Source organism: Ctenocephalides felis, unplaced genomic scaffold (assembly GCF_003426905.1).
Source record: "Ctenocephalides felis isolate EL2017-DRISC unplaced genomic scaffold, ASM342690v1 CF-g0.4_SCAFFOLD_01604, whole genome shotgun sequence".
NCBI lineage: Eukaryota > Metazoa > Arthropoda > Insecta > Siphonaptera > Pulicidae > Ctenocephalides > Ctenocephalides felis.
This window is the reverse complement of record NW_020537758.1, coordinates 45,946,877-45,971,394: the sequence shown is the minus strand read 5'-3', so window position 1 is coordinate 45,971,394 and position 24,518 is coordinate 45,946,877. Positions and strand designations below refer to the sequence as shown.

The following is a 24,518-nucleotide window of genomic DNA, read 5'->3' as shown; positions in this document are numbered from 1 at the left end:
CAATAAAGATTTAGAATTTTGTATATTGGCATGCCTGCAGTATTGTCAAGGGAATGTATTACAACAAAATGTCAAAAGTGTGATTGGATTAAAATATGCTTTTGAAATACTTTCATTTATTTATGAAATTTAATTATAATTATTGAACAAATTCGTATAAAAAAATGGCTTGTTCTGCTCCTTTAGTTGATGTTACGCCCGCTGTCGTTCCTGCTCAAGGAATTCGAGCTACAAGATTCATGATGGAAGGTGTTGGAGCTAGAGTTATTAGGGGGCCAGATTGGAAATGGGGCAAACAGGTGTTAAAAATTATTAAATTAGTATGAGAATAATTTATATAATTTTAATGGGCCAAAAAATATTTATATCATGGCTCAATTGTTAGTATTATGATTAATTTATACATAATAAGCTTATTTATCTTTACCAAAAATGTCTCATGATCGAATTAATAAAACATGTTTACTGAACAACTAAAGATTCTAATTACTGTATGATGGTAAAGTATATTTCATAATATGAAATCTGTAAACAACAATTACTTACTTTACCAAAGACTTCTATAAAAAAATCTTACGTTTTTTGCATATAATTTCTCTTCTACTTGATTGCTATATATAGATAAGTACAATAATCATCAATTAAATAACGTGAAATCTAAAGAATGGTCTAATTCAATTTTTATTCAAGGATGGCGGAGAAGGTCATGTAGGAACCGTAAGGAATTTTGAATCTCCAGAAGAGGTAGTTGTGGTTTGGGATAATGGCACAGCTGCTAATTATAGGTAAAATAAAATAATATCTTTTTTCATATAATAAGTCTACATAAATTAAATCTATTTTTTATTAGGTGTTCAGGTGCATTTGATTTGAGAATCTTTGACAGTGCTCCAACCAAAGTGAAGCATGATGGAACAATGTGTGATACATGCAGACAGCAACCTATATTTGGTATTCAAATATATTAGTCGCAAATTAAATTAATTAAAATAATTGCTATTTTAAGTTACAAATAGGTTAAAAAAAATTAAGATATTTGCAAAAAATGTGTGTTGATCTAAATTTGAATTTAAGGTATTCGTTGGAAATGTGCTGAATGTGGAAACTATGACTTATGTTCTGTATGTTATCATGGGGATAAGCATCAACTAAGACATAGGCAAGCAATAAATATTACTGAATGATTGTAACTAACATACCGTAGATTGTGTACTAATATTTATTCATTAATTGTAAATGAATCCAGTTTGGGTTGCTATAAATTAATTTATTTTATTTATGATTTTTTTTATTTGTTTAGATTTTATAGAATCTCAACACCAGGCTGTGAAAGAGTTTTACTTGAACCAAGAAGAAAGAGCAAGAAAATAACTGTTAGAGGCATATATCCTGGTGCAAGGGTTGTAAGAGGGGTAAGGGATTAAATAATAAGTAATCAAATTTGTAATAATAAATTAATTTTTTGATCAGTTTTTCATAGACATCATGAATTAATTGCAATTTGTTTCAAAGTAAATGAATGCAAAATATGGAAGAACAACAAATTGTACAATTTTAGTTGATTTTTTTATTTATAATTATAATTCCAATAGGTGGATTGGCAATGGGAAGACCAGGATGGTGGTAATGGTCGAAGAGGAAAAGTTAATGAAATACAGGATTGGTCTGCAGCTAGTCCTAGATCTGCAGCATATGTTGTATGGGATAATGGTGCAAAAAATTTGTACAGAGTTGGTTTTGAAGGAATGGCTGATTTGAAGGTAAAGTTATAAATATATTTTTAAAGTTAAAATTAAATATAATTTGGAAAATAAATATTTTAATAAAATTGTATGTAATCTTTTCAATATATAAAAATTTAGGTTGCAAGTGATGCTAAAGGTTTAACTGTGTACAGAGACCATTTGCCATTACTTGGAGAACAGGGTCCAGGAAGGTCAGGTCCTCATGGTCTTCAGATTGGTGATCAAGTAAGAGTTTTTCATTGTTGGAAAACATCAACTGTGAAATATATATTTCATTACAGTTTGAAGTGATAGAACATTGAACCAATAACCACATGCATTTAATTTTAAAAATGATATTATAAGAGATTAAGATTATATTCGCTTAATAGGTAAATATAGATCTTGAGTTGGAAATTGTTCAGTCACTGCAACTGGGACATGGTGGATGGACAGAAGGAATGTTTGAATGTTTGGGAACAACTGGTACGGTAGTTGGAATCGATGAAGATCATGACATTGTTGTATCCTACCCCAGTGGAAATAGATGGACATTTAATCCAGCAGTATTAACCAAGGTTGATAAAATTAAATTAAAAAGTTAATAATTTCTAAATAATCATACCATATTTATTAATTTCAGGTAATTATACAAACTGCAAATTCAGCTTCAAATGAACAAGCTCAACAGTTCTCAGTAGGTGATTTAGTGCAAATATGCAGTGATCTAGAAAGAATAAAGTTGCTTCAAAAAGGCCATGGAGAGTGGGCTGAAGCTATGGCACCAGTAAGTTAATCTTTATAATTTAGAAGTTTTAATCTTTTAAACTATATTATTTTTTATTAGTTTTAGGTTTTATATTAGTTAATCATAATAATTACAATTTGTTGAATTAATATAATTGAACTGTAATGTTAAAATAAAATTGTATTTAAAAAATTCTCCATTTTACAGACATTAAATAAAATTGGCAGAGTACAACAGATATATCATGACAATGATTTAAAAGTAGAAGTTTGTGGAACTTCCTGGACTTACAATCCAAATGCTGTTACAAAAATATCACCAACAGACAGTTCAGGTGCTGGGACTTCCAGTGGTATTAAACATTTCTTCAAATATATGATGAATAAGAATGAAAATAAATTGTTTTAACTATTTTTAGGTGAACGATTATCAATGCTGCTAAAAAAATTATTTGAAACACATGTATCTGGAGATATTAATGAAGAACTTGTAAAGACTGCTGCAAATGGTGATGCAGTTAAATGTGAAGAAATTCTAAAACAAAGTCAGGCACATACAGGCGGTGGAGGAGTTGATATTAATGGAGTTTTTGCTGGACATACAGCTTTGCAAGTAAATAACTTGAAATAATGTAATAAATAATTTAAATTATTAGATGTTTGAACCAAAAACATATATAATTTTGAACCACAATCATATATAATTTTGATCAATATATTTTGGGAACTTGGTAATAGATATATATATATATATATATATTTCAAAGTAACTAGCAGCCCATTCGTCGAAATAAAAAAGGTATAAAGTATTCACAATTATGCATTTCATAACTTTTAGTTAAATTAGTTTTCAAATCTTTTAGTTATACATAATTTGTTCTAAAAAAATGTTTTTCTCTAATATGTTATTAAGTTTAATTTTTTAAAAATAAATTTTTGTTGAGTGTTTTTGTCCTGTGGTGTGTATAATGTTTCTCTATGCTATAATAATCTATATTGTTGTTCATATTAGTTAATAAAATTTTCAAATTGTTGTAGTTGCTGAATGATGACACGCATCTTGTGTCGAAACGTATAAATAAAAGTTTTTATACTTTATACCTTTTTTATTTCGACGAATGGGCTGCTAGTTACTTTGAAATATGTTTCAACGTCGAAAAAACTATCAAGATATATATATATATATATATATATATATATATATATATATAAATCATTTAAGGCCGCTAGTCAGCATGGTTATTTGGAGGTCATAAAAGTTCTATTACACTATAAAGCTGATGTAGAAATGGAGGATAAAGATGGAGATAGAGCAGTTCATTTTGCTGCCTTTGGCGATGAACCAGGTACCTCTTAATCAAGTAGATTTTATCGATTTAATATTATTAATTACCCATTATCTTCAAATGTCACTATTGATTTAACTTTCCTTCTTAATTAATTTATTAATTAATTTAATAATTAATTTATTAAAGTTTTTAATAATTAATTTATTAAAGTTTTTAATAAATATTGCAACTGTTATATTATTTTTTAATATTTTTTTCTGATGAATAATTTAATAGGAGTGATGGAGTTATTAGCAGCTTCAGGTGCAGATCTAAATGCTAGGAATAAAAGGAGACAAACTGCTCTGCATTTAGCTGTAAATAAAGGTCATGTTGGAGTTGTTAGAACATTGTTAGAATTAGCTTGCCATCCGAGTTTACAGGTATAAATTATCATTCAAATTGGATATCTAACATTTGATTTTTAATATGATATGATTTATCTAATTATCAAAAGCTTACCATATTTATGCTGATTTCGATTCTAAAACAGGATTCTGAAGGGGATACCCCATTACATGATGCTATAACTAAGAAAAGAAATGATATGTTGACTTTACTGCTAGATCATAATGCCGATATTACATTAACAAATAACAACGGTTTCAATGCACTACATCATGCAGCACTTAGAGGAAACTTAAGGTAACTTTTAAATTCAAATTTTAGTCTATTAGGCAAAGTCAGAGGTTACCTTTATTATTATTTATATTTATAATTTATACAACAGTGCTATGAAAATATTGTTAACAAAACTTCCAAGACCTTGGATAGTGGATGAGAAAAAAGATGATGGCTATACTGCATTGCATTTAGCTGCACTTAACAATCATGTTGAAGTTGCGGAGCAGTTGGTTTTGTGTGGCAAAGCAGATATGGATTTACAAAATGTAAATTTGCAAACTGCTCTACATTTAGCTGTTGAACGTCAACACACACAAATTGTTCGGGTAAGTATATTATTTTAAATGTAAAGTTATAAAACTACATTAAACATTTTCATAACTTTAGTTAGTTATATTGTTTTGCATATAATTTCATTTTTGTTCATACAATTATTGTATTACATTGTATATTGTCAATGCTTATTTGCATTCTAGTTACTAGTAAGAGAGGGTGCAAATTTAAATATTTGTGATAAAGATGGTGATACTCCACTACATGAAGCCCTTCGTCATCATACGTTATCTCATTTACGACAATTGCAAGATGTTCAAGATGTGGGAAAGCTATTGATGGGTTTAGGTACCACAGGTGCAGATAAAAAATCTTCTGCTAGAATTGCTTGTTTTCTTGCAGGAAATGGAGCAGATCTTGGAATCAAAAATAAAAAAGGTATTGAAATTATTTTAGAGCTTCTTTGAATATTTAATTTGCTTATTATAAGCTTTTTGCTTGCTATTATAACAATGCTTATTTTTCATAGGACAAACACCATTGGATCTTTGTTTGGATCCAAATCTGTGTAATGCTCTTACTAAATCATATAAGGATCGCACATCAGATGATTCAATGGACAATTTGGGACCTACATTGTCAGGCTCTGATAATTTAGATGTGTGCACAGAAGATAATGCACTTGATGAATGTTTAGTTTGCAGTGACATGAAACGAGACACTATTTTCTTCCCTTGTACACATGTGTCTTGTTGCTACACTTGTGCTCCAAGAATTAAGAAATGTTTAATATGCAGAGAGAATGTTGGAAATAGAATAAAGGTTAGTTAATGAATAAATAAAAATTAAGATCAACTGAAATATAAACTTGAGAAATGTGAACAGAAATCCAAATATCTGTTTGAAACACTATTACTTACAATCATTTAAGCATTTGTTTTTTTTAATTTGCTTTAATTGACTATATATTGAGTTGATCCATAGCTGGTACCTAATATTTTTTTTTAGATTGAAGAATGTATGGTATGTTCAGATCGTAAATCTACAGTACTATTTAAACCTTGCAATCACATGTGCGCTTGTGCAAATTGCGCGACATTGATGAAAAAATGTGTTAAATGTCGAGCACAAATTGAAACTTTGGTTCCATTGAATGTATGTTGTGGAAATAATGGTTTAATCTCAAAAGTTTCAAATGAAAATGTAGATTCAGAAGGCAAAGAAAATAATCTAAATGTAAAATTACAAACAAACAACACAAACTGCAATGTTTTAAATAAGGATGCAAATCGAATCAATGTTAACAATAGTGCTTCTGGATTCATGAATAATGGAAATAGGGATACATCAAATGATGTTCAAAAGTTGCAACAACAACTTCAAGATATTAAAGAGCAGGTATTTATTGAACTTATTGATTTAGTAAAAATTCAAATATTACTTTACTTATATTAAAAATATAATAATTGAGATTTTTATCATCCATTTTATTATTTTTAGACAATGTGTCCTGTTTGCTTGGATCGCCTCAAAAACATGATATTTTTGTGTGGCCATGGAACTTGCCAAATGTGTGGAGATAGGATGTCTGAATGTCCAATATGCCGAAAGGCTGTTGAAAAACGTATTTTATTATATTGAGAAATCATTTTATTCAAATGTAGGATGCTTTTATTTGTTATTCATCCTTATCAAGATCATTAACTAATATTAATTTGAACTTATTATTGTCTTATAGACAAATAGTTACTGAATATTATGCTACTGCTTATTAAAAGTTATGTTATCTATATATTAAAATACCATATTTTATTCAAACATGTTATAAGTGAAAGTTATCAATTTCTGTTACTTATTGACATGAGTTAACATTAGTTAATATAGAACCAAATATGCATTCATGAAAATGTATAAAGAATCTCACCTTTGGGCTTAAATAATATTACTGGGTTATAAATTTGCATTCAAAACAAGAATGTGGTTAACTGAATATCTTACTTCAAACAGCTAGATACAGAAGTAGTGATCTGATAGTCCAGGAATGTAATTATACTGCCCAAAGACTAAAAAATGTGATCAGTGATATTCTTCCCTAAGCTAATATCCAATTTATTGCCTAATAAACTATATAAACTAGATAATTGTTCTAAATGATTGCATATATTTATTTCTTGATCCTTTATTGTTTTTGTAATAGGTTCCTCGAATTTATCTTTTCCACATATATTGCAACAACCTCTTGATGGCTTGCTTATAAACGAACTTTTAGAGATTATAGATTTGAAATCTTCTGCAAGTTCAATTTGACTATTTTCCAATAACATTGACAGTCCTTGATATTTTGCGAGTTGAAAGCCAGCTTTGAAACCTGCTGCAAAACCATTATCAAAGCTTTCTTGAAATATTGAGTCCTTTCCTACGGCAGCACCTTCACGAAAACCTGTCTATACATATTTATTTAAATATACTTAAATTATCATTTTACTAATATATAATGTATATGTATAAAATAACCATATTTATACATGAATTAGTTTTTAAATTATTAGAATTTTGTGCTGAGCTAGAACCATCTAGAACTATAATCGAAATATATGGTTTTAAATAAACTTAAATGCAAAAATACGTTCTGAGGATGCTATATTGTATATATATATATATATATATATATATATATATATATATATATATATGTAAATTCAAATTTTATTACCTTATAAGTTATGTTTGAAACAGTGACTCTATCACGAGCACTGATTTTTAATGTTTCATCTTCATCAGCAAGCATTTTTTAAGCGTTTGAATTAAAAATAATTGGCAGTAGCATCAACTTAAAATCATCTCTAGTTTAGGGTTAAAATCCATGTTTGTTTCGTGCTGTCATATTGACAGCTGAAGGAACAATACATTTTATATTCTTATGTTGTTAACTTGCTTTTAACTCAAACTTTTGAAATTATCATGTTGCCTATCATTTGTAACACGTCAAACATCACAAAAATATATAGCTTTATGTGTCACAAATGATTACACTTTTATCGTTATGATATAATACAAAATAAATACAATTTCTTACATGCTATTATTATAATTTAATATTAAAACATTTGTACTATAATATAACAATGAATTTCTTATATTTATTAATATGCTCTCTTTGTGCGGTAGTAAATGCCGGTGGGGATACATTAGTTTTATTAGACAATCTTGCAATTAAAGAAACTCATTCCATATTTTTTAAAAGCTTACAAGGTAAATTATTAATCAGATCATTAAATTAGAGAATGGGAAATTTGTTAGCTTTATGTACTATTACAGATAGAGGTTATGTTCTAACATTCAAATTGGCTGATGAAGCCAATTTAGTTTTATCTAAGTATGGAGAATATTTATACAAGCATTTAATTCTATTTTCACCTGCTGTGGAAGAGTTTGGAGGATCATTAAGTGTCGAGGCAATTACAGAAGTGAGTGGTACCTAAATGGTTTAAATCTTTATCATGAGATTATTATCTATTTATTATTTCTCATTTAGCTACTTTTAGTCATAAGTTTTTTTGATAATATGTATGGCTAGTATATTTTACTTTTAGAGTAATATATCTGAGCAAAATTTAAGAAATTATCCATATCTTACTTTAACCTTTCATATGAAAAAAATTCTCAATGATTTATCCTCAAATTGATGTGATTTTGAAAATCTATTATGATAATTGTTGTAAATAAATTGTACAATCTTTTAGTTCATAGATGAAGGCGGCAATGTTTTGGTAGCAGGAAGTGAATCCACTGGTGATGCAATTCGTGAATTAGCTTCTGAATGCGGTTTTGAGGTATGGTTTACTATATAATAATTTTACTCTCTATATATATATATATATATATATATATATATACTAAAATTGATCACCTAATAACAAAAATGATATCCTATTACTATTTATGATAGGTGGATGAGGAAGGAGCAGCTGTTATTGATCATCTTAATTATGATGTGTCTGATAAAGGATCCCATACAACTATTGTTGCTGACCCACAAAATTTAATTGATTCTTCAATTATTGTTGGCGATAAAAATAAAATTTCACCCATGTTGTATTCTGGCACAGGAATATTAGCTGATCCTGAGAATCCATTAGTTCTAAAACTTTTATCAGCAGATAGTACAGCATATAGCTATCAGCCAGACCAATCAATTAAAATGGTATTATTGAAGTTATGCTATAAATTATGAAATTACAACCAACTTTCATATTTTGTTATAGTATCCTCATGCTGTTGGCCGAAATACGTTATTAATTGCTGGGCTGCAAGCTAGAAATAATGCACGTGTGGTTTTTAGTGGATCTATTCAATTCTTTTCAGATGAAGCGTTTAATTCTATGGTTCAAAAAAATCAGGTTTGTACTAAACATTGATGATGTTTTATTTTGTTTATCTCCAATTATTATTCTGTTTATGTTTTATAACAGGGTGGCACAGCAAAGAAATCTGGTAATAAGGATGTAGCTATATCACTTTCACAATGGGTTTTCAGAGAAAGAGGTCAATTACGTGTAAAATCAGTTAATCATCATAATGAAAATGAGAAAGTTCCTCCTCCATCATATACTATTATGGATCCAGTGGTTTATACAATCCAAATTCAAGAATTGGTGAGTATAAAAAGTATTATAATTATATTCTTACTATCTCACTTTGTAGTATACATACAACATTTTTATGTATGCAATTAAAATGATTAAATGTTTAATAATAGAATTTTATTATTAGTGCATATGCATATAAATATAATATACCTATCGAATTATTTATTAGGTCAATGGAAAGTGGGAACCATTCAAAGCTGATGATGTTCAATTAGAATTTGTTCGCATTGATCCATTTGTAAGAACTACTCTCAAAAAATTAGCAAATGGAAATTATGAAGCTAGGTTCAAAATACCAGATGTGTATGGAGTTTATCAATTCAAGGTGGACTATGACCGAACTGGATACACACATCTTTATAGCACAACACAGGTTCACTTTTTTATATCTTAATTCATATACCTTCATATATATATATATATATATATATATATATATATATATATATATATAACATTCATAATGCATGACATAAATACAAAATATATATAAATATTATTTAATATATTGCTGTATATGTGCAATATGTACTTAAATATCGTAGCAAATATCATAAATCCATTGTTACATTGTTTTTATGTCGAGATACTAAGTCTTCTCATAAAATCTATTTACTATTTTACATGTATTTTAAATATTTTTTTAGGTTTCTGTAAGGCCACTAGAGCACACACAATATGAAAGATTTATACCCAGTGCTTTCCCATATTATGCTAGCGCTTTCTCTATGATGGCTGGAGTGTTCATATTTTCATTTGTATTTTTACATTACAAAGAAGAGCCTACTAAGTCAAAACATGAATAAATGTATTTACCTAAATAGGAATAATGTATTATTATATTGTTTCTTTAATAAAAAATAATATAAGTAATGGACTGGTTTTTGATGTATTTTATAAAAAAAAAAATAAGAAAAATATTTTTTTATAGTGAATGTAAATAATAACAAATTAATGCAATGCTTATCATTAATACAATGATTATCCTAATGCATGTTTGTATGTTTGAGTATCCTGATGTTATGATTTGTAATGTATATTTGAAGCTGTGTTAAAAAAATAAAATATAAACTTGTTTCATTTATAAATTTTTTGTTGAATTAGAATATTTAGAATCTGTTGGTAAAATTGATTACTGTAATTATAAGTTTTGAAATTTGAATTTCGCGCTCTAGAGGCGCTTTTAACACATTCATCTATTTGGATTGGCTGGATTTCTGCATTTTCTTCGTTAAATAAACATAAACATACAAATGTCATTTTATCTGTCAATGCCAAAAACTCAAAATCAACAGTTTCGTATTTTATGATGATCTGGACAAAAGCAAACAATAAATGTAACCCAAATAAGATATGCTGATAACATTATCGTAACTGTTGTATTTAAATAATCTTTTTTTAGTTTTATACGTTGTCAAGTCAGACTGTGTTGTTGTCTTTATAACCTTATTTAATCATCAATTATAATTTGAGATTACTTATATACTTATATTTTAAAAATACTCAGTGTCATGTTATATGATATAACGTAATTGTCTAGTTTTGTTTTATTTTTTTAATTTATACCATGCGACGAAACATTGCCACGTTTTTAAAGTTAGGCTTAGTACTTACTGCTTTTATTTCTGCTACTTTGATTCTTCTTCGAATTATGAGATTACCTTTGCAAGACGAATTTAATAATAGTATTATTCACGATAAATTGGATGATATAAAGGTATTTAATATTTATCACTAATGAAATTTAAATTTACAATTATTTCATAATTTTAATTTCAATAGCCATTTAGATTAAGAAACGATAGAATCAAAATAGATTGGCATGATTATGAAGCGATACAAAGAGATTTAAATAGAATAGGGCCTGGAGAGCAAGGCAAACCAGCAAATGCAACAAAAATTAATGAGACTTTAAAAAAAAAGTTGTACGATGTTAATGGTTTTAATGCAGCATTAAGTGATAAAATCTCATTAAATAGATCATTACCTGATATACGTAACCCAGGGTAACAAAATGATTGTCAGCACAAGTGTTAATCCTTTTTTAATATATTTCTTGTATCAGGTGTAAAACAAAAAAATACCTGCAAAACTTGCCGACTGTTAGTGTAATAGTACCTTTTCATAATGAACATTGGAGCACATTGCTTAGAACAGCACAAAGTGTTCTAAATAGATCACCTGCACATCTTATTTCTGAAATAATATTGGTTGATGATGCTAGTACAAAAGGTTTGTTTGTATTGGAATACAATCTAAAGATTTATATATTTTTTACAAATTCAACAAATGTTTCTTAGACTTTCTTAAATCTAAATTGGAAGACTATGTATCAAAAAATATGCCGAAAGTTAAAGTTTTAAGAATGCACAAGAGATCAGGCTTGATCCGAGCACGCTTAGCAGGTGCTAAAATAGCAAAAGCAGAAGTCTTACTTTTTTTGGATTCACATACAGAAGCTAATGTTAATTGGTTACCTCCCTTATTAGGTGAGGTTTTATATTTATTATCACTTTTTTTCATTACTAACCAAAATAAATTAATATTTCAAAGCATTAGAATAAGCTATTTTAATTACTAAATTATTTTCAGCCATATTTAACCACCTACTGAAACTAAATTATAAAAACTGAAAATAATTAACTTAACTGATTGTTAGTTACATTATTATCATTATTAGCTTATTCATTACATGTTATATATTGTTATAGCTTATTGTCTTGCAATTAGTGTAGTTGATTAAACTTTATTGTTGCTTTAGAAAGAATTGTTCCTTTCCCAAATAAATGCAAAGATTGAATAAATACAAAATTGAAATTGAATAAATACAAAAATCTTTAATATATATATATATATTCATAATAATTTGCAGAACCAATTGCTCAGGATTATAAAACATGCATGTGCCCTTTTATTGATGTGATACAATTTGAAACTTTTGAGTATAGGGCACAAGATGAAGGTGCTAGAGGTGCTTTCGATTGGGAGTTCTTTTATAAAAGACTACCTTTATTGCCTGAAGATTTAGAACATCCATCTGAGCCTTTCAAGTATGTAAAATATTTGTAGTACAATCTTAATTACAACTGCAAGTTATTAACTTTTAGTTACATCCTAAGTTTAAAAAATATAATTAAAATAAAAAAATAGGAGTCCTATTATGGCGGGCGGATTATTTGCTATAAGTGCCAAATTCTTTTGGGAACTAGGAGGATATGATGAGGGTTTAGATATTTGGGGTGGAGAGCAATATGAATTAAGTTTTAAAATTTGGCAATGTGGTGGACAGATGTATGATGCTCCCTGCTCAAGAGTAGGACACATATATAGGAAATTTGCACCATTTCCCAACCCAGGAATTGGAGATTTTATAGGAAGGGTTAGTAATAATATGTAGTATAAAAATTTTATATAAACATGAGTATTACAATTAAAAATATTTTAGAATTATAAAAGAGTGGCTGAAGTGTGGATGGATGAATATAAAGAGTATTTATACAATAGAAAACCGCATTATAGAAATATTGATGCAGGAGATTTGACTGCACAAAAAGCAGTGAGAGATAAATGGAACTGTAAACCATTTAAATGGTTCATAGAAAATATAGCATTTGATTTGCCTCAAAAATATCCACCAGTCGAACCTGATGATTTTGCAAAAGGAGAAGTTTGTATTAAAATACTTTCTTTAATAATTGAATATAGAATTTTGAACATTTTATTGTTCATTTTTCAAGATAAGAAGTGCAGCAGATACAAACTTATGTGTTGATACTAAGAACAAACCAAGAGAAGTACAATTTGGCTTAGATTTTTGTAAATCAGATTATGGTAAAACTGTAACCAATGCAGAACAAACATTTATTTGGACATGGCACAGTGATATACGACCTAGTGGAAGATCTTATTGTTGGGATGTACCTTCACCACAAGATAAAGCAACATTAAGTTTATACCCATGCCATGGTTCTAAGGGTAACCAATTGTGGAATTATGATAAAGTAAGTTATCATCAGGTTAGCTTTGATATATTTTTATGCATTTGAAGTAAGAAACCATATATAGAACTTACAGGAAATACTTTATTACATATGAAAGAATCCAATTAGAATTCAGTTAAATAGTTGCATTTTAAGAATGAAGAAATAAGAGTATATTTTTAAATATGATAATAAATCCTTCATATTTTGTTTACGATATACTTAGCTCTTTATTTGTAAACTTCAATAATTTCTACATGTATTATAACATTATTTATTGTACAGAAAATCCTGTCTTAGTCTTTTGATTCAAAAATTTGTACAAATATTTTATTCTTTTGTTAAGTTCTCTCCATTTTGTTGGTCTAGCGATGGGAGCCACTGTTTGCCTGAAAACTCTTCGTTTTCTTAACAGTATTTGAAACTCGTTTCCTGAAGCACCTCGTAACCATGATGGTACATTATATAATATTCTTGTCGGATGTAATGCTTCATTTCCTAATATATCAATATAATCGTTTTGTCCAAAGAGCGCCTTGTGTTCAGCCCAAGCATTTCCAGGGCGATATGTCGGCATGGGGAGTTTTAAGCCGTCAGTGTGAGGGAGGGTACCTTTATTAAAAATTTTTTCTTCGTACCCAAATCTTCGTATGAGAGGTCCTTTAGCTACTTTGTCTGCATGATAACGGTACCTTACAATTTCTTTTGACGGATTCCATAATTTAATTATACCGCTGGTTATCGATTTTACTAAGGACGACATCGAATTAAAATAACAAATGATCAAAAGTATATTGTTAAAATGACATAACGAGGTTATGTTTAATACGCACGCTAGTTACAGTCTTATAGTGTTACCTGATGTGGAGATAATGGTCCAAAACTGTCCAGTAAACTTATGATTATAAAAATAAAAAAATAATTAAATGAGAGTAAATGAATTATCGTCTAAATTTAATTTAAAATATCATATATACATTTCTTGCAAATGAAGCAATTTATCGGGATTATATGTTATTATATATTTCATCATAAGAATTGATTATCCTATGAAAGAATTCTTTTGTTACTGCTATTTACATAGTCTACTTATTACTTAACATTACTAAGCACTTATGTTTATTTATCTATATTACTAAGTAAATTTTTTACAATTTTCACATTATATTTGCTAGCTTACCAAATTCTGGAACACTACAATATATGAAATAAACTTTTATCATGATTTTACAGAAACATCAATGGTTAGTACATGGAGGAAACCCTCGATGTCTTGATGCAAATATTATTGCAAAAACAATATTTGTTACAACTTGTAATCCCGGCTCCAAAACACAAAAATGGATTTTTGGTAATTTCAGTCGAACAGTGTAGTATTTTTACTACTGTATATAATTTTAATAAAATTGATTATGAATAATATGAGTGGTCTATTTTTTTAATATCAATAGCATTTAATTTGTTTTTTTTAATATAATCAATATTTAAAAAATTAAACTCTCACATTTTAAATAATAAATCTGTTAAGTTAATTTATTTTGATATGGCAACACTATTTTAGTTGCTTTGTCTTTGACATGCGTTTAATATGACAGTTAGATTTTAGTTTTAAATATAAGTTATTAATTAATCTTTGTTAACATAATGAATACCGTACTTTCTTTAGAACAATTTTCTTCTATAATTCGCTATCAAGAATCATTCTGTTATATGAACGACAAAGTTCACTTCTCAGATAATATCAATTTAAAAAATAGTTCAAGTGTAAGTAAAATATAGTTTTCATTATATTTTGCTAAATATTTTACCAATATTTGTTTTCAGTTAGATAATTATCCTAAAGTAATTTCGAATGATGGACTTACATGTAATCAAAATTCAGAAGAAACTCAAATACTTTTCCAAGAAAGGGATGATATTCTGCTAAGAAGACTTATTCGCATTTACTTTGACCAAGGTTTTATTGAATGTATTAACACAGCTGCAAATCTTTATGAAACAAATGAAGAATCAAGAGTTATTACATTACCTGCATTTTATTTGAAAAAGTCACTTGATTGGATTCAAGACTTTCGATACAAGTTGCAGCCTCAACTGAAAGAATTACGTTCTAGCTTTATGTTATATTATGGAACTAGAAACTGGGAGCATAGTTTAATAAGAGCTATAACTTGGCAGCCACTTTGCTTAAAATTAGCTATTGCAACATTAGATGATACTGTCAATGTATTTCACTGTGGACAAAAAACGCCTGCTACAATTTTAAGAGTAAGTACTTCATTTTTCTTGTGTACAATTTATTTTGGGGCAAATAGATTAATCTTTATATTATTTATTTTTGAATATGGTTACCATATATAATATAATATATAATTTTACTTGCCTTTGAAGGGAAAAAAGCAAAAAGACATATCATGTCTTTCTTGGAGGCCTTATGCTGCTTTTGAACTGGCTGTTGGAACATCAATTGGTGTAATATTATGGAAAATAGATCAAAATTCGATACAAATTCGGCCATCTATGGCTAATGCAATTATATTAAAACAAATGAATGTTGCAAGCATAACCTGGAATTCTTGGGGAACACTTTTAATTACAGCAAGCTCATTCTATGGAAATATTCTGGTATGGAATTGTGAACAAAATAAAAATGAAAAAGTTTGGTGCAGCCGAATTGGTGTTAATTTAGTAACATGGGCTATGTCAACTCACTATATCTGTTCATCTGATATTCAAGGAACATACAGGTGAAATAATATTAAATTTTCTTCAGGGTATTTAATATTAAGTTAAAATCTTACTTTTATCCCTCATTGATTAGTACAATTTATTAATGACATTTCAACTCAGAGGCTCTAAACAAAGTTAGTAAAAGAATTTTAAAACAAATTTACAAAAAATGTAAACTTGTTTTTTTCAGAGTTTGGGATACATATAAGTGGTCATCAACCAGATGGAAGTTACATAAAGGCATAATCCAAACTGCTTGCTGGACACCATGTGGAACTCATTTGATTTTTGCGACTTCTGAGGATCCCAATGTGTTCACAATTAATATGAATGTGGCACTCGCGCCAAACAGTAAATATATATTTTAATTCATAATTAAAACACGTTTTCTGAAACATACTTAATAAGTACTTTATTTTTTAGAGGACTCAACTCCATTGATGGGTCCTACACGTTTAGTTGAAACAACTAAAATTACTTTGCCAAATGGTGAGCCTTGTGGAGGTTTGATACAAAATTTACAGTTATCAACAAATGGTTCATACTTAGCGATATTATTTAAAAATTCAAATTACATAGCTGTTTGCAAAATTGATGTTGGCTGTGCTGTTTTACAGATTTTTCCATGGCAAGTATAAATTTATAATATTTACATATACATATAATTTAATATAGAAATTATATTTAATGGGACTCTTGTATTTTAGTTTCTTGTTTTGTGGTCTTGCTGGTGAACAACCTGCATGTATAGATTTTCAAAAATATTGTAAACACGATTCTTTATTGACTGTGGGATGGACAAATGGCCGGATTCAACATGTTCCCATTATTACAATGTGAAATGATTTATATGAAATGCAACTTTTTTTAATTAATTTGGTATTTTTTGTTTTTTTACAAATGAAAGTGAAAATCTTCATAGAAGGAAAATGTTAAAATGTCAATAATAATTGAAATAATTTGAAAATTTGCTTCAACTAGTTTTTAGTTTTTGATAGCTTGAAAAATTATTGTAATTAAAGCAATCAATGAATGTTTTTTTATACATTCTTTCGTGACACAGTTTTTACAGGTTCAGTAGATTCTTATTTGATACATTTGCTAATTTCCAATTTAAATAGGGTAGTTATTTAAAAACAACTTGGATTCATAAACATCCTTGTTTCTTGGTAAATAATTTCTAGTGATTTCTAGTTCTAGTCTAGTTAAAAAAAATATAGTCTAGTATGAGTCTAGAGTCTAGTCTAGTTAAAAAAATATATAGTCTACAGACAATATATTCTATGGCTTGGGCTGAATGATTCGAATCACTTGATTCTCTATGGAGTCTTGTTTTGACATCTTTCAGATAACCATAATATTGTTTGGCGATGTAAAATACGTCAGGGTGTATTACAATTTACAGGAACTGTTTAAATGATATTAAAATCCATTAATCTGTTCAGTAGCATATCTCATATTAGATCTGTCATAAATATGTCCAGTTGTATAAATTATGTGCAAGTAGCTAAGGAATGTATTCCTGAACTGTCTACTACCCGGCATAAAGGTCAAGCCGGTAGAATAGGAGTCATTGGGGGTTCCTTAGAATATACAGGTGCTCCATATTTTGCAGCAATAAGTGCTTTAAAAGTCGGTGCTGATCTAGTTCATGTATTTTGTCCCAAAGACGCTGCTCCAGTAATTAAATCTTACAGCCCTGAATTGATTGTACATCCTTTGTTAGATTCTTTACAAGCAGTAAGCGAAATATCAAACTGGCTGACAAGATTGCATGTCTTAATTGTGGGCCCTGGCCTGGGTTTAAATGAAAAAATATTTAATGTAGTTACAGAAGTTGTTAAAGAATGCAAAAAATTAAACTTGCCCTTAGTAATTGACGCAGATGGTTTGCAATGGGCTAAGATGAACTCCATGGTTTTGTATGACTATAAAAATGTTATTATGACCCCAAATGCAGCAGAATTTAAGAGAGTCTTTGCAAGTGATGAAGTTGTTTTTGAAACAGCTAAGAGATTGTTTGGAACTGAGCTTGTAATAATGCAGAAAGGTCTCAACGATGTGTTATTTGATATGAGAACTAATTCAAAAATTATTGTAAACACTGGAGGTAGTGGAAGACGGTGTGGGGGACAAGGAGATTTACTCTCTGGTGCCCTCGCAACATTTTTTTGTTGGACTTTGCATTATATTAAAGAAAATAACTGCAAAGAAGATGCAAATCTGCCTGCGAAAGCGGCTTGTGCTGCTTCTTCAACTTTAATTAAATTATGTAATACAGAGGCATTTAAAGAATATGGTAGGAGTATGACTTGTAGTGATATGATTAAATATATTTCTAAAATTTTTAATAGTGAGTTTGAGCGAAGATGAATCAATATATTTAATAAATTTTGTTATGTTATTTAAAGTTATATATTTGAATATATATATATATATATATATATATATATATATATATCATAAAAAATGCATATAAAAAGTGCATATATATTGTGAAACATGGTGTTTATATGATCAAATCATATATTTTTATATTTTTATTAAACCTGTACTGATTGTTGAATATAAAAATCAATGAAATTTATATATTTTTTTTAATAGCTAATTTAAATTTAATTAAAATGCTTCATTAGACCTATTATTGTATAGTCTATAAAATAATTCTTATAATAGCAATTTTAACACTGAATATTCCCCAAACAAGAAGTTTATGTTCTCGATATTTTAAGCCATTCTGAATCGTTTAATACAAAAAGTGAAGAAGGTATGTAAAATATAAAATGTTGAATGTTATTTAAAATGTATTTGTGTGAATGTAAGTAAAATAATGACTTGTCGTCAACGTTTTTGCAAAAACGGTTGCATCGATTTTAAAAATTTAAAATTTAATTTGGCGATCAGCCAAACCATTTCTTCATAATTAGTGGATTATTGTAAAATTGTTTCAGTGTCGATATTGAAAATTTTAAAAACTTATAAGACAAAAATCCTAAACCGATTTTGAAAGTTTAAAAATTTCGAAAGATATCAGATTAGTTTTTGGTCAAGACAGGTCTGACCGTTTCTTTGTAATTAGTTGTGATATAGATCATTATATAATTATGGTCTTAAAGAACATAATAAATGTTCATTAGAAAATAATATACAAATACATGTACATTTTCTCAAAAACGGCTGGATCGATTTAAAAAATTTCATGCATTTTAAGTAGAGCGAGGATTAGCTAAGCCGTTTCTTTGTAATTAGCAAAAAGTGTAAAATTTTTCGTCCACGTTTTAGCCCACAATCTTGAATCGCATTTCAAAACTCGAACTATTCGAAAGATATTGCTTGAGAATCGCGATTAGTTTTTGGTAAAGATCGGCCGAGCCATCTTTTCACAATTAAATTGAATTTTTTTTACAGACAAACCTAATTATTTTATATATTATATTATATAAGCCCACGAAGAGCGATTGAATTATTAGAAATCATCAAAGTTTATTCGCCGCGCGTAAGCGATTCTCATTAGAATCTATGCTGAATCTATTATGAATCTATGGACGTTCTGTAATTGAATTTAATTCATTCAATTACAGATATTATAATTTGTTTGAAAGATATCATTTGGAAATCGCATTAATTAATTTTTAGTAAAAGCATTTCATTTTCGAAATAAACAATTGAATATTTTATTTAAATAGTAGATCCATAGACCTTATAATAAGGTCTTTTGGCTAAATCTCATTTTGTATTAATTAATTAACTTTTTATTGATTAAATTTTTCTCGAAGTATCAAGTCATTATTAATCGAATGAGACCAAATTTTGAAAAATAATGTGTTTGTGTGTATATGAGCTCGTTTTTGACCTTTCGTCGACGCTTTCTCCAAAACGGCTGGACCGATTTCAAAAATTTAAAAGCCATTCGATGCACCTCGATGAGGACTATTGTTTGTCAGTTTTGTGCGACGATCAGCCAAGCCGTTTCTTTATAAATAGCAGAAAAGTGAAAAAATTTTTGTCCACGTTTTAGACCGCAATTCTGAATCGATTTTGAAAATTCAAAAACTGTTGGAAAGATATTGGTTGGGAATCGTGCTGATTAGTTTTTGGTAGAGATCAACCGGGCTGTTTTCCTTGTAATAAAGTGTTGAAATTTTTTTGCGACTATTTTTATTATTATTTTTTTGACGGTAGATACGATAGTCTTATAGATCATATTAAAATATTACAGCCCTACGACAACTCGTTTAACTTTAAAATTCATTCGTTAAAATTTGTTAAAATTTGAACTTTCATCAACGTTTGGTTAAAAATGCCTGAACCGATTTCAGAAATTTCAAAGCCATTTGATGTATCTCGATGAGGATTGTCGTTCCTAAGTAATTTGGTAAAAGGGTTAAACTTTTCGTCCATATTTAAGCTCATAGTACCGAATCGATTTTAAAACATCAAAAACTGTTCGAAAGATATTAGTTGGGAATAATATTGATTAGTTTTAGGTGAAAATCTACCGATCCGTTTTCTTGTAATTAAAGTGTTAAAAAAGAAATTTAAGCCGATTTTATGGAACTTTATTTGGCGATATATATCATCGTCTTACAGAACCTACTAAAATATTTCGGCCTTGCGACAAGTAGTTTAATTTTAAAATTCATCAAAGTTTGAGAAAATGAGTAGTTTTTTTGATGTTTGGTGAAATTAAAAATAAGACGATTTACTTGGTATAACGATAGAGTACTTGGTCTTAAGGAACATACTAAACCATTAGAGTCCTACGAAAGCTGCTCCGAGTTAAAGTGTTCGTTTGTTCTCAATTATGTGTAATAAATCCAATTGAAATATTTTAATCACTCATAAATTAACTTATTTTTTATTGATGAAGTCGATTGTTTGCACATATCGGGAAGATTATGTAACTTGCCTCAAGGCAAAATTCTAATACTTCTGATTTGATTATGTATACGTATCGGAAAGTTAATGCAACTTATCTTAAGGCAAAATGCTACTTACAACTAGATTTTTTGTCCTATTATACATCAAGATCTAGCATTTCATTGCATTATTTTAGTATTTTCTGCGTTAATTTAAGGGGGTATTCTACTGTAGAATTTTGAAACAATCGAAATTTTTTTTTCATATTTTTCAAAGTTTAGTTATTCAAAAATTTGTCATTAAAAGGATTTTTCAAAATTACCATTATTTCCTGAGTTATAGCCGTTTTAGTGGCCTCGGTTCGGGTCCGACCGACAGCAAAACTTTGAACGCGTTTTTCTTGGAACTACTTTTTTCGAGCTGGCGGTAAGGATATCTTGAGTTCTAATGAACCGATTTACTTCAAATTTGGAGAGGATCTTCTCTATACATCACTTTATCGCGTGGACATTGCCCAAAACTATAATTTTTCATTTAGTATTTTTAAAAAATTCGGAATTGTTTAAGAAAACATGAAAAAAATAATTTTTTTTCAAACTGCCACCATTCAAACAAAAAATTTTTTTTTAACTTATCCAAGGGTCATACGATAGCGGCATCTATAATAATTAAGAATCCATCTATATTTTATGTTTTAGATCACCAGGAGGGTTGGAATCATGCACGCCAGGGCACCCTCTTTTTTTTAAACCCCCGCTTTGACTGCTCATAACTTTGTGAATTTTAATTTTTTTTCAATAATTTTTTCATGAAATAATAAAATATCAATAAACAAATGATAAAAAAAATCGATAGTAAAAATATTATTTGTTTTCTTTATACAAACCGGGCGAAATTCGTGCCTCTACAGTAAAATACCCCCTTAATGTTATATCTATTTATCATTGTAGTTATAAAATCACACTTGAATCTAGTTATTTTTGCCTTGAACAATATTGAGAGAGTTTGATGTACCTGTCTATATAAATGATTATATATTCCATAAATTGTTGAATAAATTCCATGAACACGTTGTTTGTTTGCTCCTGCGCAAGTCCTTTATTATGATCCATTTCCAACGGCGAACTTGCCGTTGGAAACCTCCTGATGTTTGATAAGAGTTCAGTTCGATTCGCGATTCTGCGACGAGTGCACCGGTCGGTCCTTATTCTTCGTGCTAAATTATTATTCGTGTTATAATATAAAAATAAATAATAAAATTTATTCAGATGGTGACAGTGGAATTAGATTGTTATAAATGCATTCTTATTTAAATGAACTTCAAACAATTTATTAATTTAGAAACTGTTTGGTATTATTGTTGCAAAAACACAAAGTAAATTTGTGAGGTGAGTAAAGCATTTTTATTCTAATTTAATTCAATTATAGTAATACTAAATAACATCTATACACCTTCGTTTTACATCCTACTCGTTTTACACGTTTTCGATCTTACACGGTTTTTGAAAATAATCTTTTTTAACAAAATTTATTAATTTTGCATTTATTATAAACACTAAATATAATTAGTATGTATGTTGCAGTTACGAATTTTTAGTAATCTATGTATATGAAATATCTACATGGGAACTCAATGTTTTATGATCCAAACTAAATTTTGTATGTGTTAAGCTAGTTTGTTTAAAATATCAAAACAAAGAGCATCATTGTTTTTAAAATTGGTTTTTAATTAGTGTTTATATATAATTGATAGCATAAATTCATTCAAGGTGAGCAAGTAACAGAATAATTGCTTACTAAATCTTTAATTTATAAAAAAAATATAGTTCGGCAATGGCAAAAGATGAAAGCAAAAAATTATAATGTGAAAGAAAAGTTATATCTATACAAACCAATTTTAATTTTTATCTATAAAGAAAATGCAATAAAAAATATTTTTTTTATGTTTGTTTTATTATTGAAATAAATGAATTTTTTATAATTAATTAAATATGCTAGATAATTTAATACCAAGCATATTTAATTAATTATAAAAAATTTAACTTATTCCAATAATAAAACAAAGATAAAAAATATTATATTAATATTTATTTTTTGTTTAATGTATTAGTTGTTCATCATATTAAAATCTAACAAAAAAGGCTTTTGCATAGTGATTTTCGTTTAGCAGGTTTTTTCCATATAAAAGTGAATTTTTCGAGTTACACGTTTTTTCTGAAACGAATCTTCCATGTAAAACAGAAGACATGTATATATATATATATAATATTATTATATATATAATATATATAATAATATATATATATATATAATATTATTTTATATATATATATATATATATATATATATATTTATGGTAATGTGTGTTAATATTTTATTACGGCTGTTAATTTTTCAGAAACACACCAGATAGAACTCTATTGCTACGTACAAGAATTTTAATTTCATATCGATCCTTTTATTTTTTTTATTGAAATATTGCTCATTTGTATTTTTTATTTAAAGTAGACAAAACACTATCATTGTTTTTCTACTTATTGTCATTAATTATTATATGTTTTCATTTGCTAGATGTTCACTAAGATGTAAATGGTTAATTAAAGCAATATCATTATCATCAAATATTTGTGAATAAATTGAACTAAATCGAAGTATGAAATTAAAATTGTGTTTTTGATTTTTATATAAATATTTAATATGTATAAAACATATTTTTATTTAATTTATTTTATTATTATATAATAATATGCATAGTATTCACAGCATTTAGCAAATTTGATATTTTAGATTTATTGCGTTGTATTAAAATGATATGCTGGAAAAGCAATCCATTAATAATTCAGTAGTTGATTTTCCTTTCGATATACAAAACTAAAATGCATTCTTCTAGTTAATAAAATTAAGATGTCGGTAGTTAATTATCAGTAAAAATTACTGTTGACTCAGATCAAGTGGTGTTTATATTTTTCAATCTTTTATAGAAATTTTCTGTTAGTTATTATATGTATATAATTCATTAAATAAATTATTAATTTTTGTTTGCATTGTATTTGCATAGTAGGATTTCTCAACAGTAACAACATTTGTGTAATGGGTACGTGTTCACAATAAGGCTAGAGTATGATATAATATTCCAAACAAGTCATAATTATATTCCACACTTTTCAATCTTATAAATGTAATTTAAAATTAATGCATCAATGTAAATTGCTTTTCATTACGATCTGTCTGAAATAGCATGCGGAGAAAATATTGAAAAAAAAATACTGCATGGCCTTAAACCTTTCATAATTAAATTAATTAAATTGCATAATTTTTTTCATGGAATTCCATACAGTTTTTGCATACACAAATATGTAGCTTAGCTTAATTCATTTATTATTAAGACATTATTTCTGGTCACATTTTGTTTACATTTCTATGGGTACCGTACCAATGTTTATTCGTGATACTGCAACGCAGCGCCTACGCGCTTTGATATTTTGATTCTACGCAGCTAACTTATTGCAAATGCTTTGAAAAAATGTTTAAAATTTTCAAAATAATTCAAAGTATGAAAAAAAAATCGAATTTTTTGAAAAAGTCATTTTTTTCAAAAATTTT

At 27.9% G+C, this 24,518-nt stretch overlaps 8 protein-coding genes across 9 annotated transcripts in view; 6 read left to right on the top strand and 2 right to left on the bottom strand.

Annotated features, from left to right (window-relative positions):
• Window positions 1–31: 31 nt before the first annotated feature.
• LOC113374071 (E3 ubiquitin-protein ligase MIB1-like) lies at window positions 32–6,460 on the top strand. 2 transcript variants are annotated; one of them, XM_026614326.1, is made up of 19 exons: window positions 32–299; window positions 691–785; window positions 851–951; window positions 1,075–1,159; window positions 1,301–1,412; window positions 1,593–1,760; window positions 1,863–1,970; window positions 2,117–2,302; window positions 2,368–2,511; window positions 2,680–2,806; window positions 2,891–3,084; window positions 3,694–3,817; window positions 4,037–4,182; window positions 4,293–4,444; window positions 4,530–4,749; window positions 4,900–5,134; window positions 5,226–5,518; window positions 5,705–6,094; window positions 6,197–6,460. In XM_026614326.1, exons 1-19 carry the CDS (start codon window positions 165–167, stop codon window positions 6,335–6,337), a joined length of 3,156 nt encoding a protein of 1,051 aa, XP_026470111.1. In that variant the 5' UTR covers window positions 32–164; the 3' UTR covers window positions 6,338–6,460. The 2 variants fall into 2 exon arrangements, with proteins under 2 accessions (XP_026470111.1, XP_026470110.1); XM_026614325.1 differs by having other exon boundaries at window positions 2,680–2,824.
• On the bottom strand, window positions 6,204–7,570 carry LOC113374074. The gene is made up of 3 exons (XM_026614330.1): window positions 7,410–7,570; window positions 6,621–7,140; window positions 6,204–6,308 (listed from the first exon to the last, which is right to left on the bottom strand). Exons 1-2 carry the CDS (start codon window positions 7,482–7,484, stop codon window positions 6,760–6,762), a joined length of 456 nt encoding a protein of 151 aa, XP_026470115.1. The 5' UTR covers window positions 7,485–7,570; the 3' UTR covers window positions 6,204–6,308; window positions 6,621–6,759.
• A 219-nt stretch (window positions 7,571–7,789) lies between these two features.
• LOC113372470 (dolichyl-diphosphooligosaccharide--protein glycosyltransferase 48 kDa subunit-like) lies at window positions 7,790–10,151 on the top strand. The gene is made up of 8 exons (XM_026612804.1): window positions 7,790–7,948; window positions 8,015–8,163; window positions 8,440–8,529; window positions 8,646–8,900; window positions 8,962–9,096; window positions 9,169–9,351; window positions 9,515–9,718; window positions 9,993–10,151. Exons 1-8 carry the CDS (start codon window positions 7,822–7,824, stop codon window positions 10,149–10,151), a joined length of 1,302 nt encoding a protein of 433 aa, XP_026468589.1. The 5' UTR covers window positions 7,790–7,821.
• A 761-nt stretch (window positions 10,152–10,912) lies between these two features.
• Window positions 10,913–14,699, top strand: LOC113373834 (N-acetylgalactosaminyltransferase 6-like). The gene is made up of 9 exons (XM_026614108.1): window positions 10,913–11,062; window positions 11,128–11,351; window positions 11,411–11,577; window positions 11,646–11,834; window positions 12,218–12,395; window positions 12,496–12,724; window positions 12,791–13,012; window positions 13,083–13,346; window positions 14,559–14,699. The coding sequence occupies exons 1-9, from the start codon at window positions 10,913–10,915 to the stop codon at window positions 14,697–14,699; spliced, it is 1,764 nt and encodes a 587-aa protein (XP_026469893.1).
• On the bottom strand, window positions 13,553–14,171 carry LOC113372287 (39S ribosomal protein L51, mitochondrial). The gene has a single exon (XM_026612610.1). It carries the CDS (start codon window positions 14,086–14,088, stop codon window positions 13,600–13,602), a length of 489 nt encoding a protein of 162 aa, XP_026468395.1. The 5' UTR covers window positions 14,089–14,171; the 3' UTR covers window positions 13,553–13,599.
• Window positions 14,700–14,957: 258 nt separating the features above from the next.
• On the top strand, window positions 14,958–16,911 carry LOC113373022 (aladin-like). Its single transcript, XM_026613358.1, has 6 exons — window positions 14,958–15,089; window positions 15,150–15,593; window positions 15,717–16,072; window positions 16,246–16,406; window positions 16,479–16,683; window positions 16,763–16,911. The coding sequence occupies exons 1-6, from the start codon at window positions 14,970–14,972 to the stop codon at window positions 16,893–16,895; spliced, it is 1,419 nt and encodes a 472-aa protein (XP_026469143.1). The 5' UTR covers window positions 14,958–14,969; the 3' UTR covers window positions 16,896–16,911.
• Window positions 16,912–17,402: 491 nt separating this feature from the next.
• Window positions 17,403–18,428, top strand: LOC113372685 (ATP-dependent (S)-NAD(P)H-hydrate dehydratase). Its single transcript, XM_026613037.1, has one exon. The coding sequence runs from the start codon at window positions 17,472–17,474 to the stop codon at window positions 18,426–18,428; it is 957 nt and encodes a 318-aa protein (XP_026468822.1). The 5' UTR covers window positions 17,403–17,471.
• Window positions 18,429–22,108: 3,680 nt separating this feature from the next.
• LOC113373080 overlaps window positions 22,109–24,518 on the top strand; it is a 313,142-nt gene continuing 310,732 nt past the window's right edge. The window contains exon 1 of the mRNA XM_026613404.1: window positions 22,109–22,303. The gene's annotated coding sequence lies outside the window, so the exon portion shown is untranslated. The remainder of the gene's footprint in view (window positions 22,304–24,518) is intronic.

Excerpts from the sequence above, each read along its gene's own strand:
- LOC113372470 (XM_026612804.1), top strand. The coding sequence starts at position 7,822 with ATGAATTTCTTATATTTATTAATATGCTCTCTTTGTGCGGTAGTAAAT. Across the intron at positions 8,530-8,645 it reads CTTCTGAATGCGGTTTTGAG|GTGGATGAGGAAGGAGCAGC; the intron begins GTATGGTTTACT and ends TATTTATGATAG. Across the intron at positions 9,719-9,992 it reads ATCTTTATAGCACAACACAG|GTTTCTGTAAGGCCACTAGA; the intron begins GTTCACTTTTTT and ends ATATTTTTTTAG.
- LOC113374074 (XM_026614330.1), bottom strand. The coding sequence starts at position 7,484 with ATGCTTGCTGATGAAGATGAAACATTAAAAATCAGTGCTCGTGATAGA. Across the intron at positions 7,141-7,409 it reads TTTCAAACATAACTTATAAG|ACAGGTTTTCGTGAAGGTGC; the intron begins GTAATAAAATTT and ends AAATATGTATAG.
- LOC113372287 (XM_026612610.1), bottom strand. The coding sequence starts at position 14,088 with ATGTCGTCCTTAGTAAAATCGATAACCAGCGGTATAATTAAATTATGG.
- LOC113372685 (XM_026613037.1), top strand. The coding sequence starts at position 17,472 with ATGATATTAAAATCCATTAATCTGTTCAGTAGCATATCTCATATTAGA.
- LOC113374071 (XM_026614325.1), top strand. The coding sequence starts at position 165 with ATGGCTTGTTCTGCTCCTTTAGTTGATGTTACGCCCGCTGTCGTTCCT. Across the intron at positions 300-690 it reads ATTGGAAATGGGGCAAACAG|GATGGCGGAGAAGGTCATGT; the intron begins GTGTTAAAAATT and ends TTTTTATTCAAG. Across the intron at positions 1,971-2,116 it reads GTCTTCAGATTGGTGATCAA|GTAAATATAGATCTTGAGTT; the intron begins GTAAGAGTTTTT and ends TTCGCTTAATAG.
- LOC113373834 (XM_026614108.1), top strand. The coding sequence starts at position 10,913 with ATGCGACGAAACATTGCCACGTTTTTAAAGTTAGGCTTAGTACTTACT. Across the intron at positions 11,835-12,217 it reads TTGGTTACCTCCCTTATTAG|AACCAATTGCTCAGGATTAT; the intron begins GTGAGGTTTTAT and ends AATAATTTGCAG. Across the intron at positions 12,396-12,495 it reads CATCCATCTGAGCCTTTCAA|GAGTCCTATTATGGCGGGCG; the intron begins GTATGTAAAATA and ends ATAAAAAAATAG.
- LOC113373022 (XM_026613358.1), top strand. The coding sequence starts at position 14,970 with ATGAATACCGTACTTTCTTTAGAACAATTTTCTTCTATAATTCGCTAT. Across the intron at positions 16,407-16,478 it reads TGTGGCACTCGCGCCAAACA|AGGACTCAACTCCATTGATG; the intron begins GTAAATATATAT and ends TTTATTTTTTAG. Across the intron at positions 16,684-16,762 it reads GTTTTACAGATTTTTCCATG|TTTCTTGTTTTGTGGTCTTG; the intron begins GCAAGTATAAAT and ends CTTGTATTTTAG.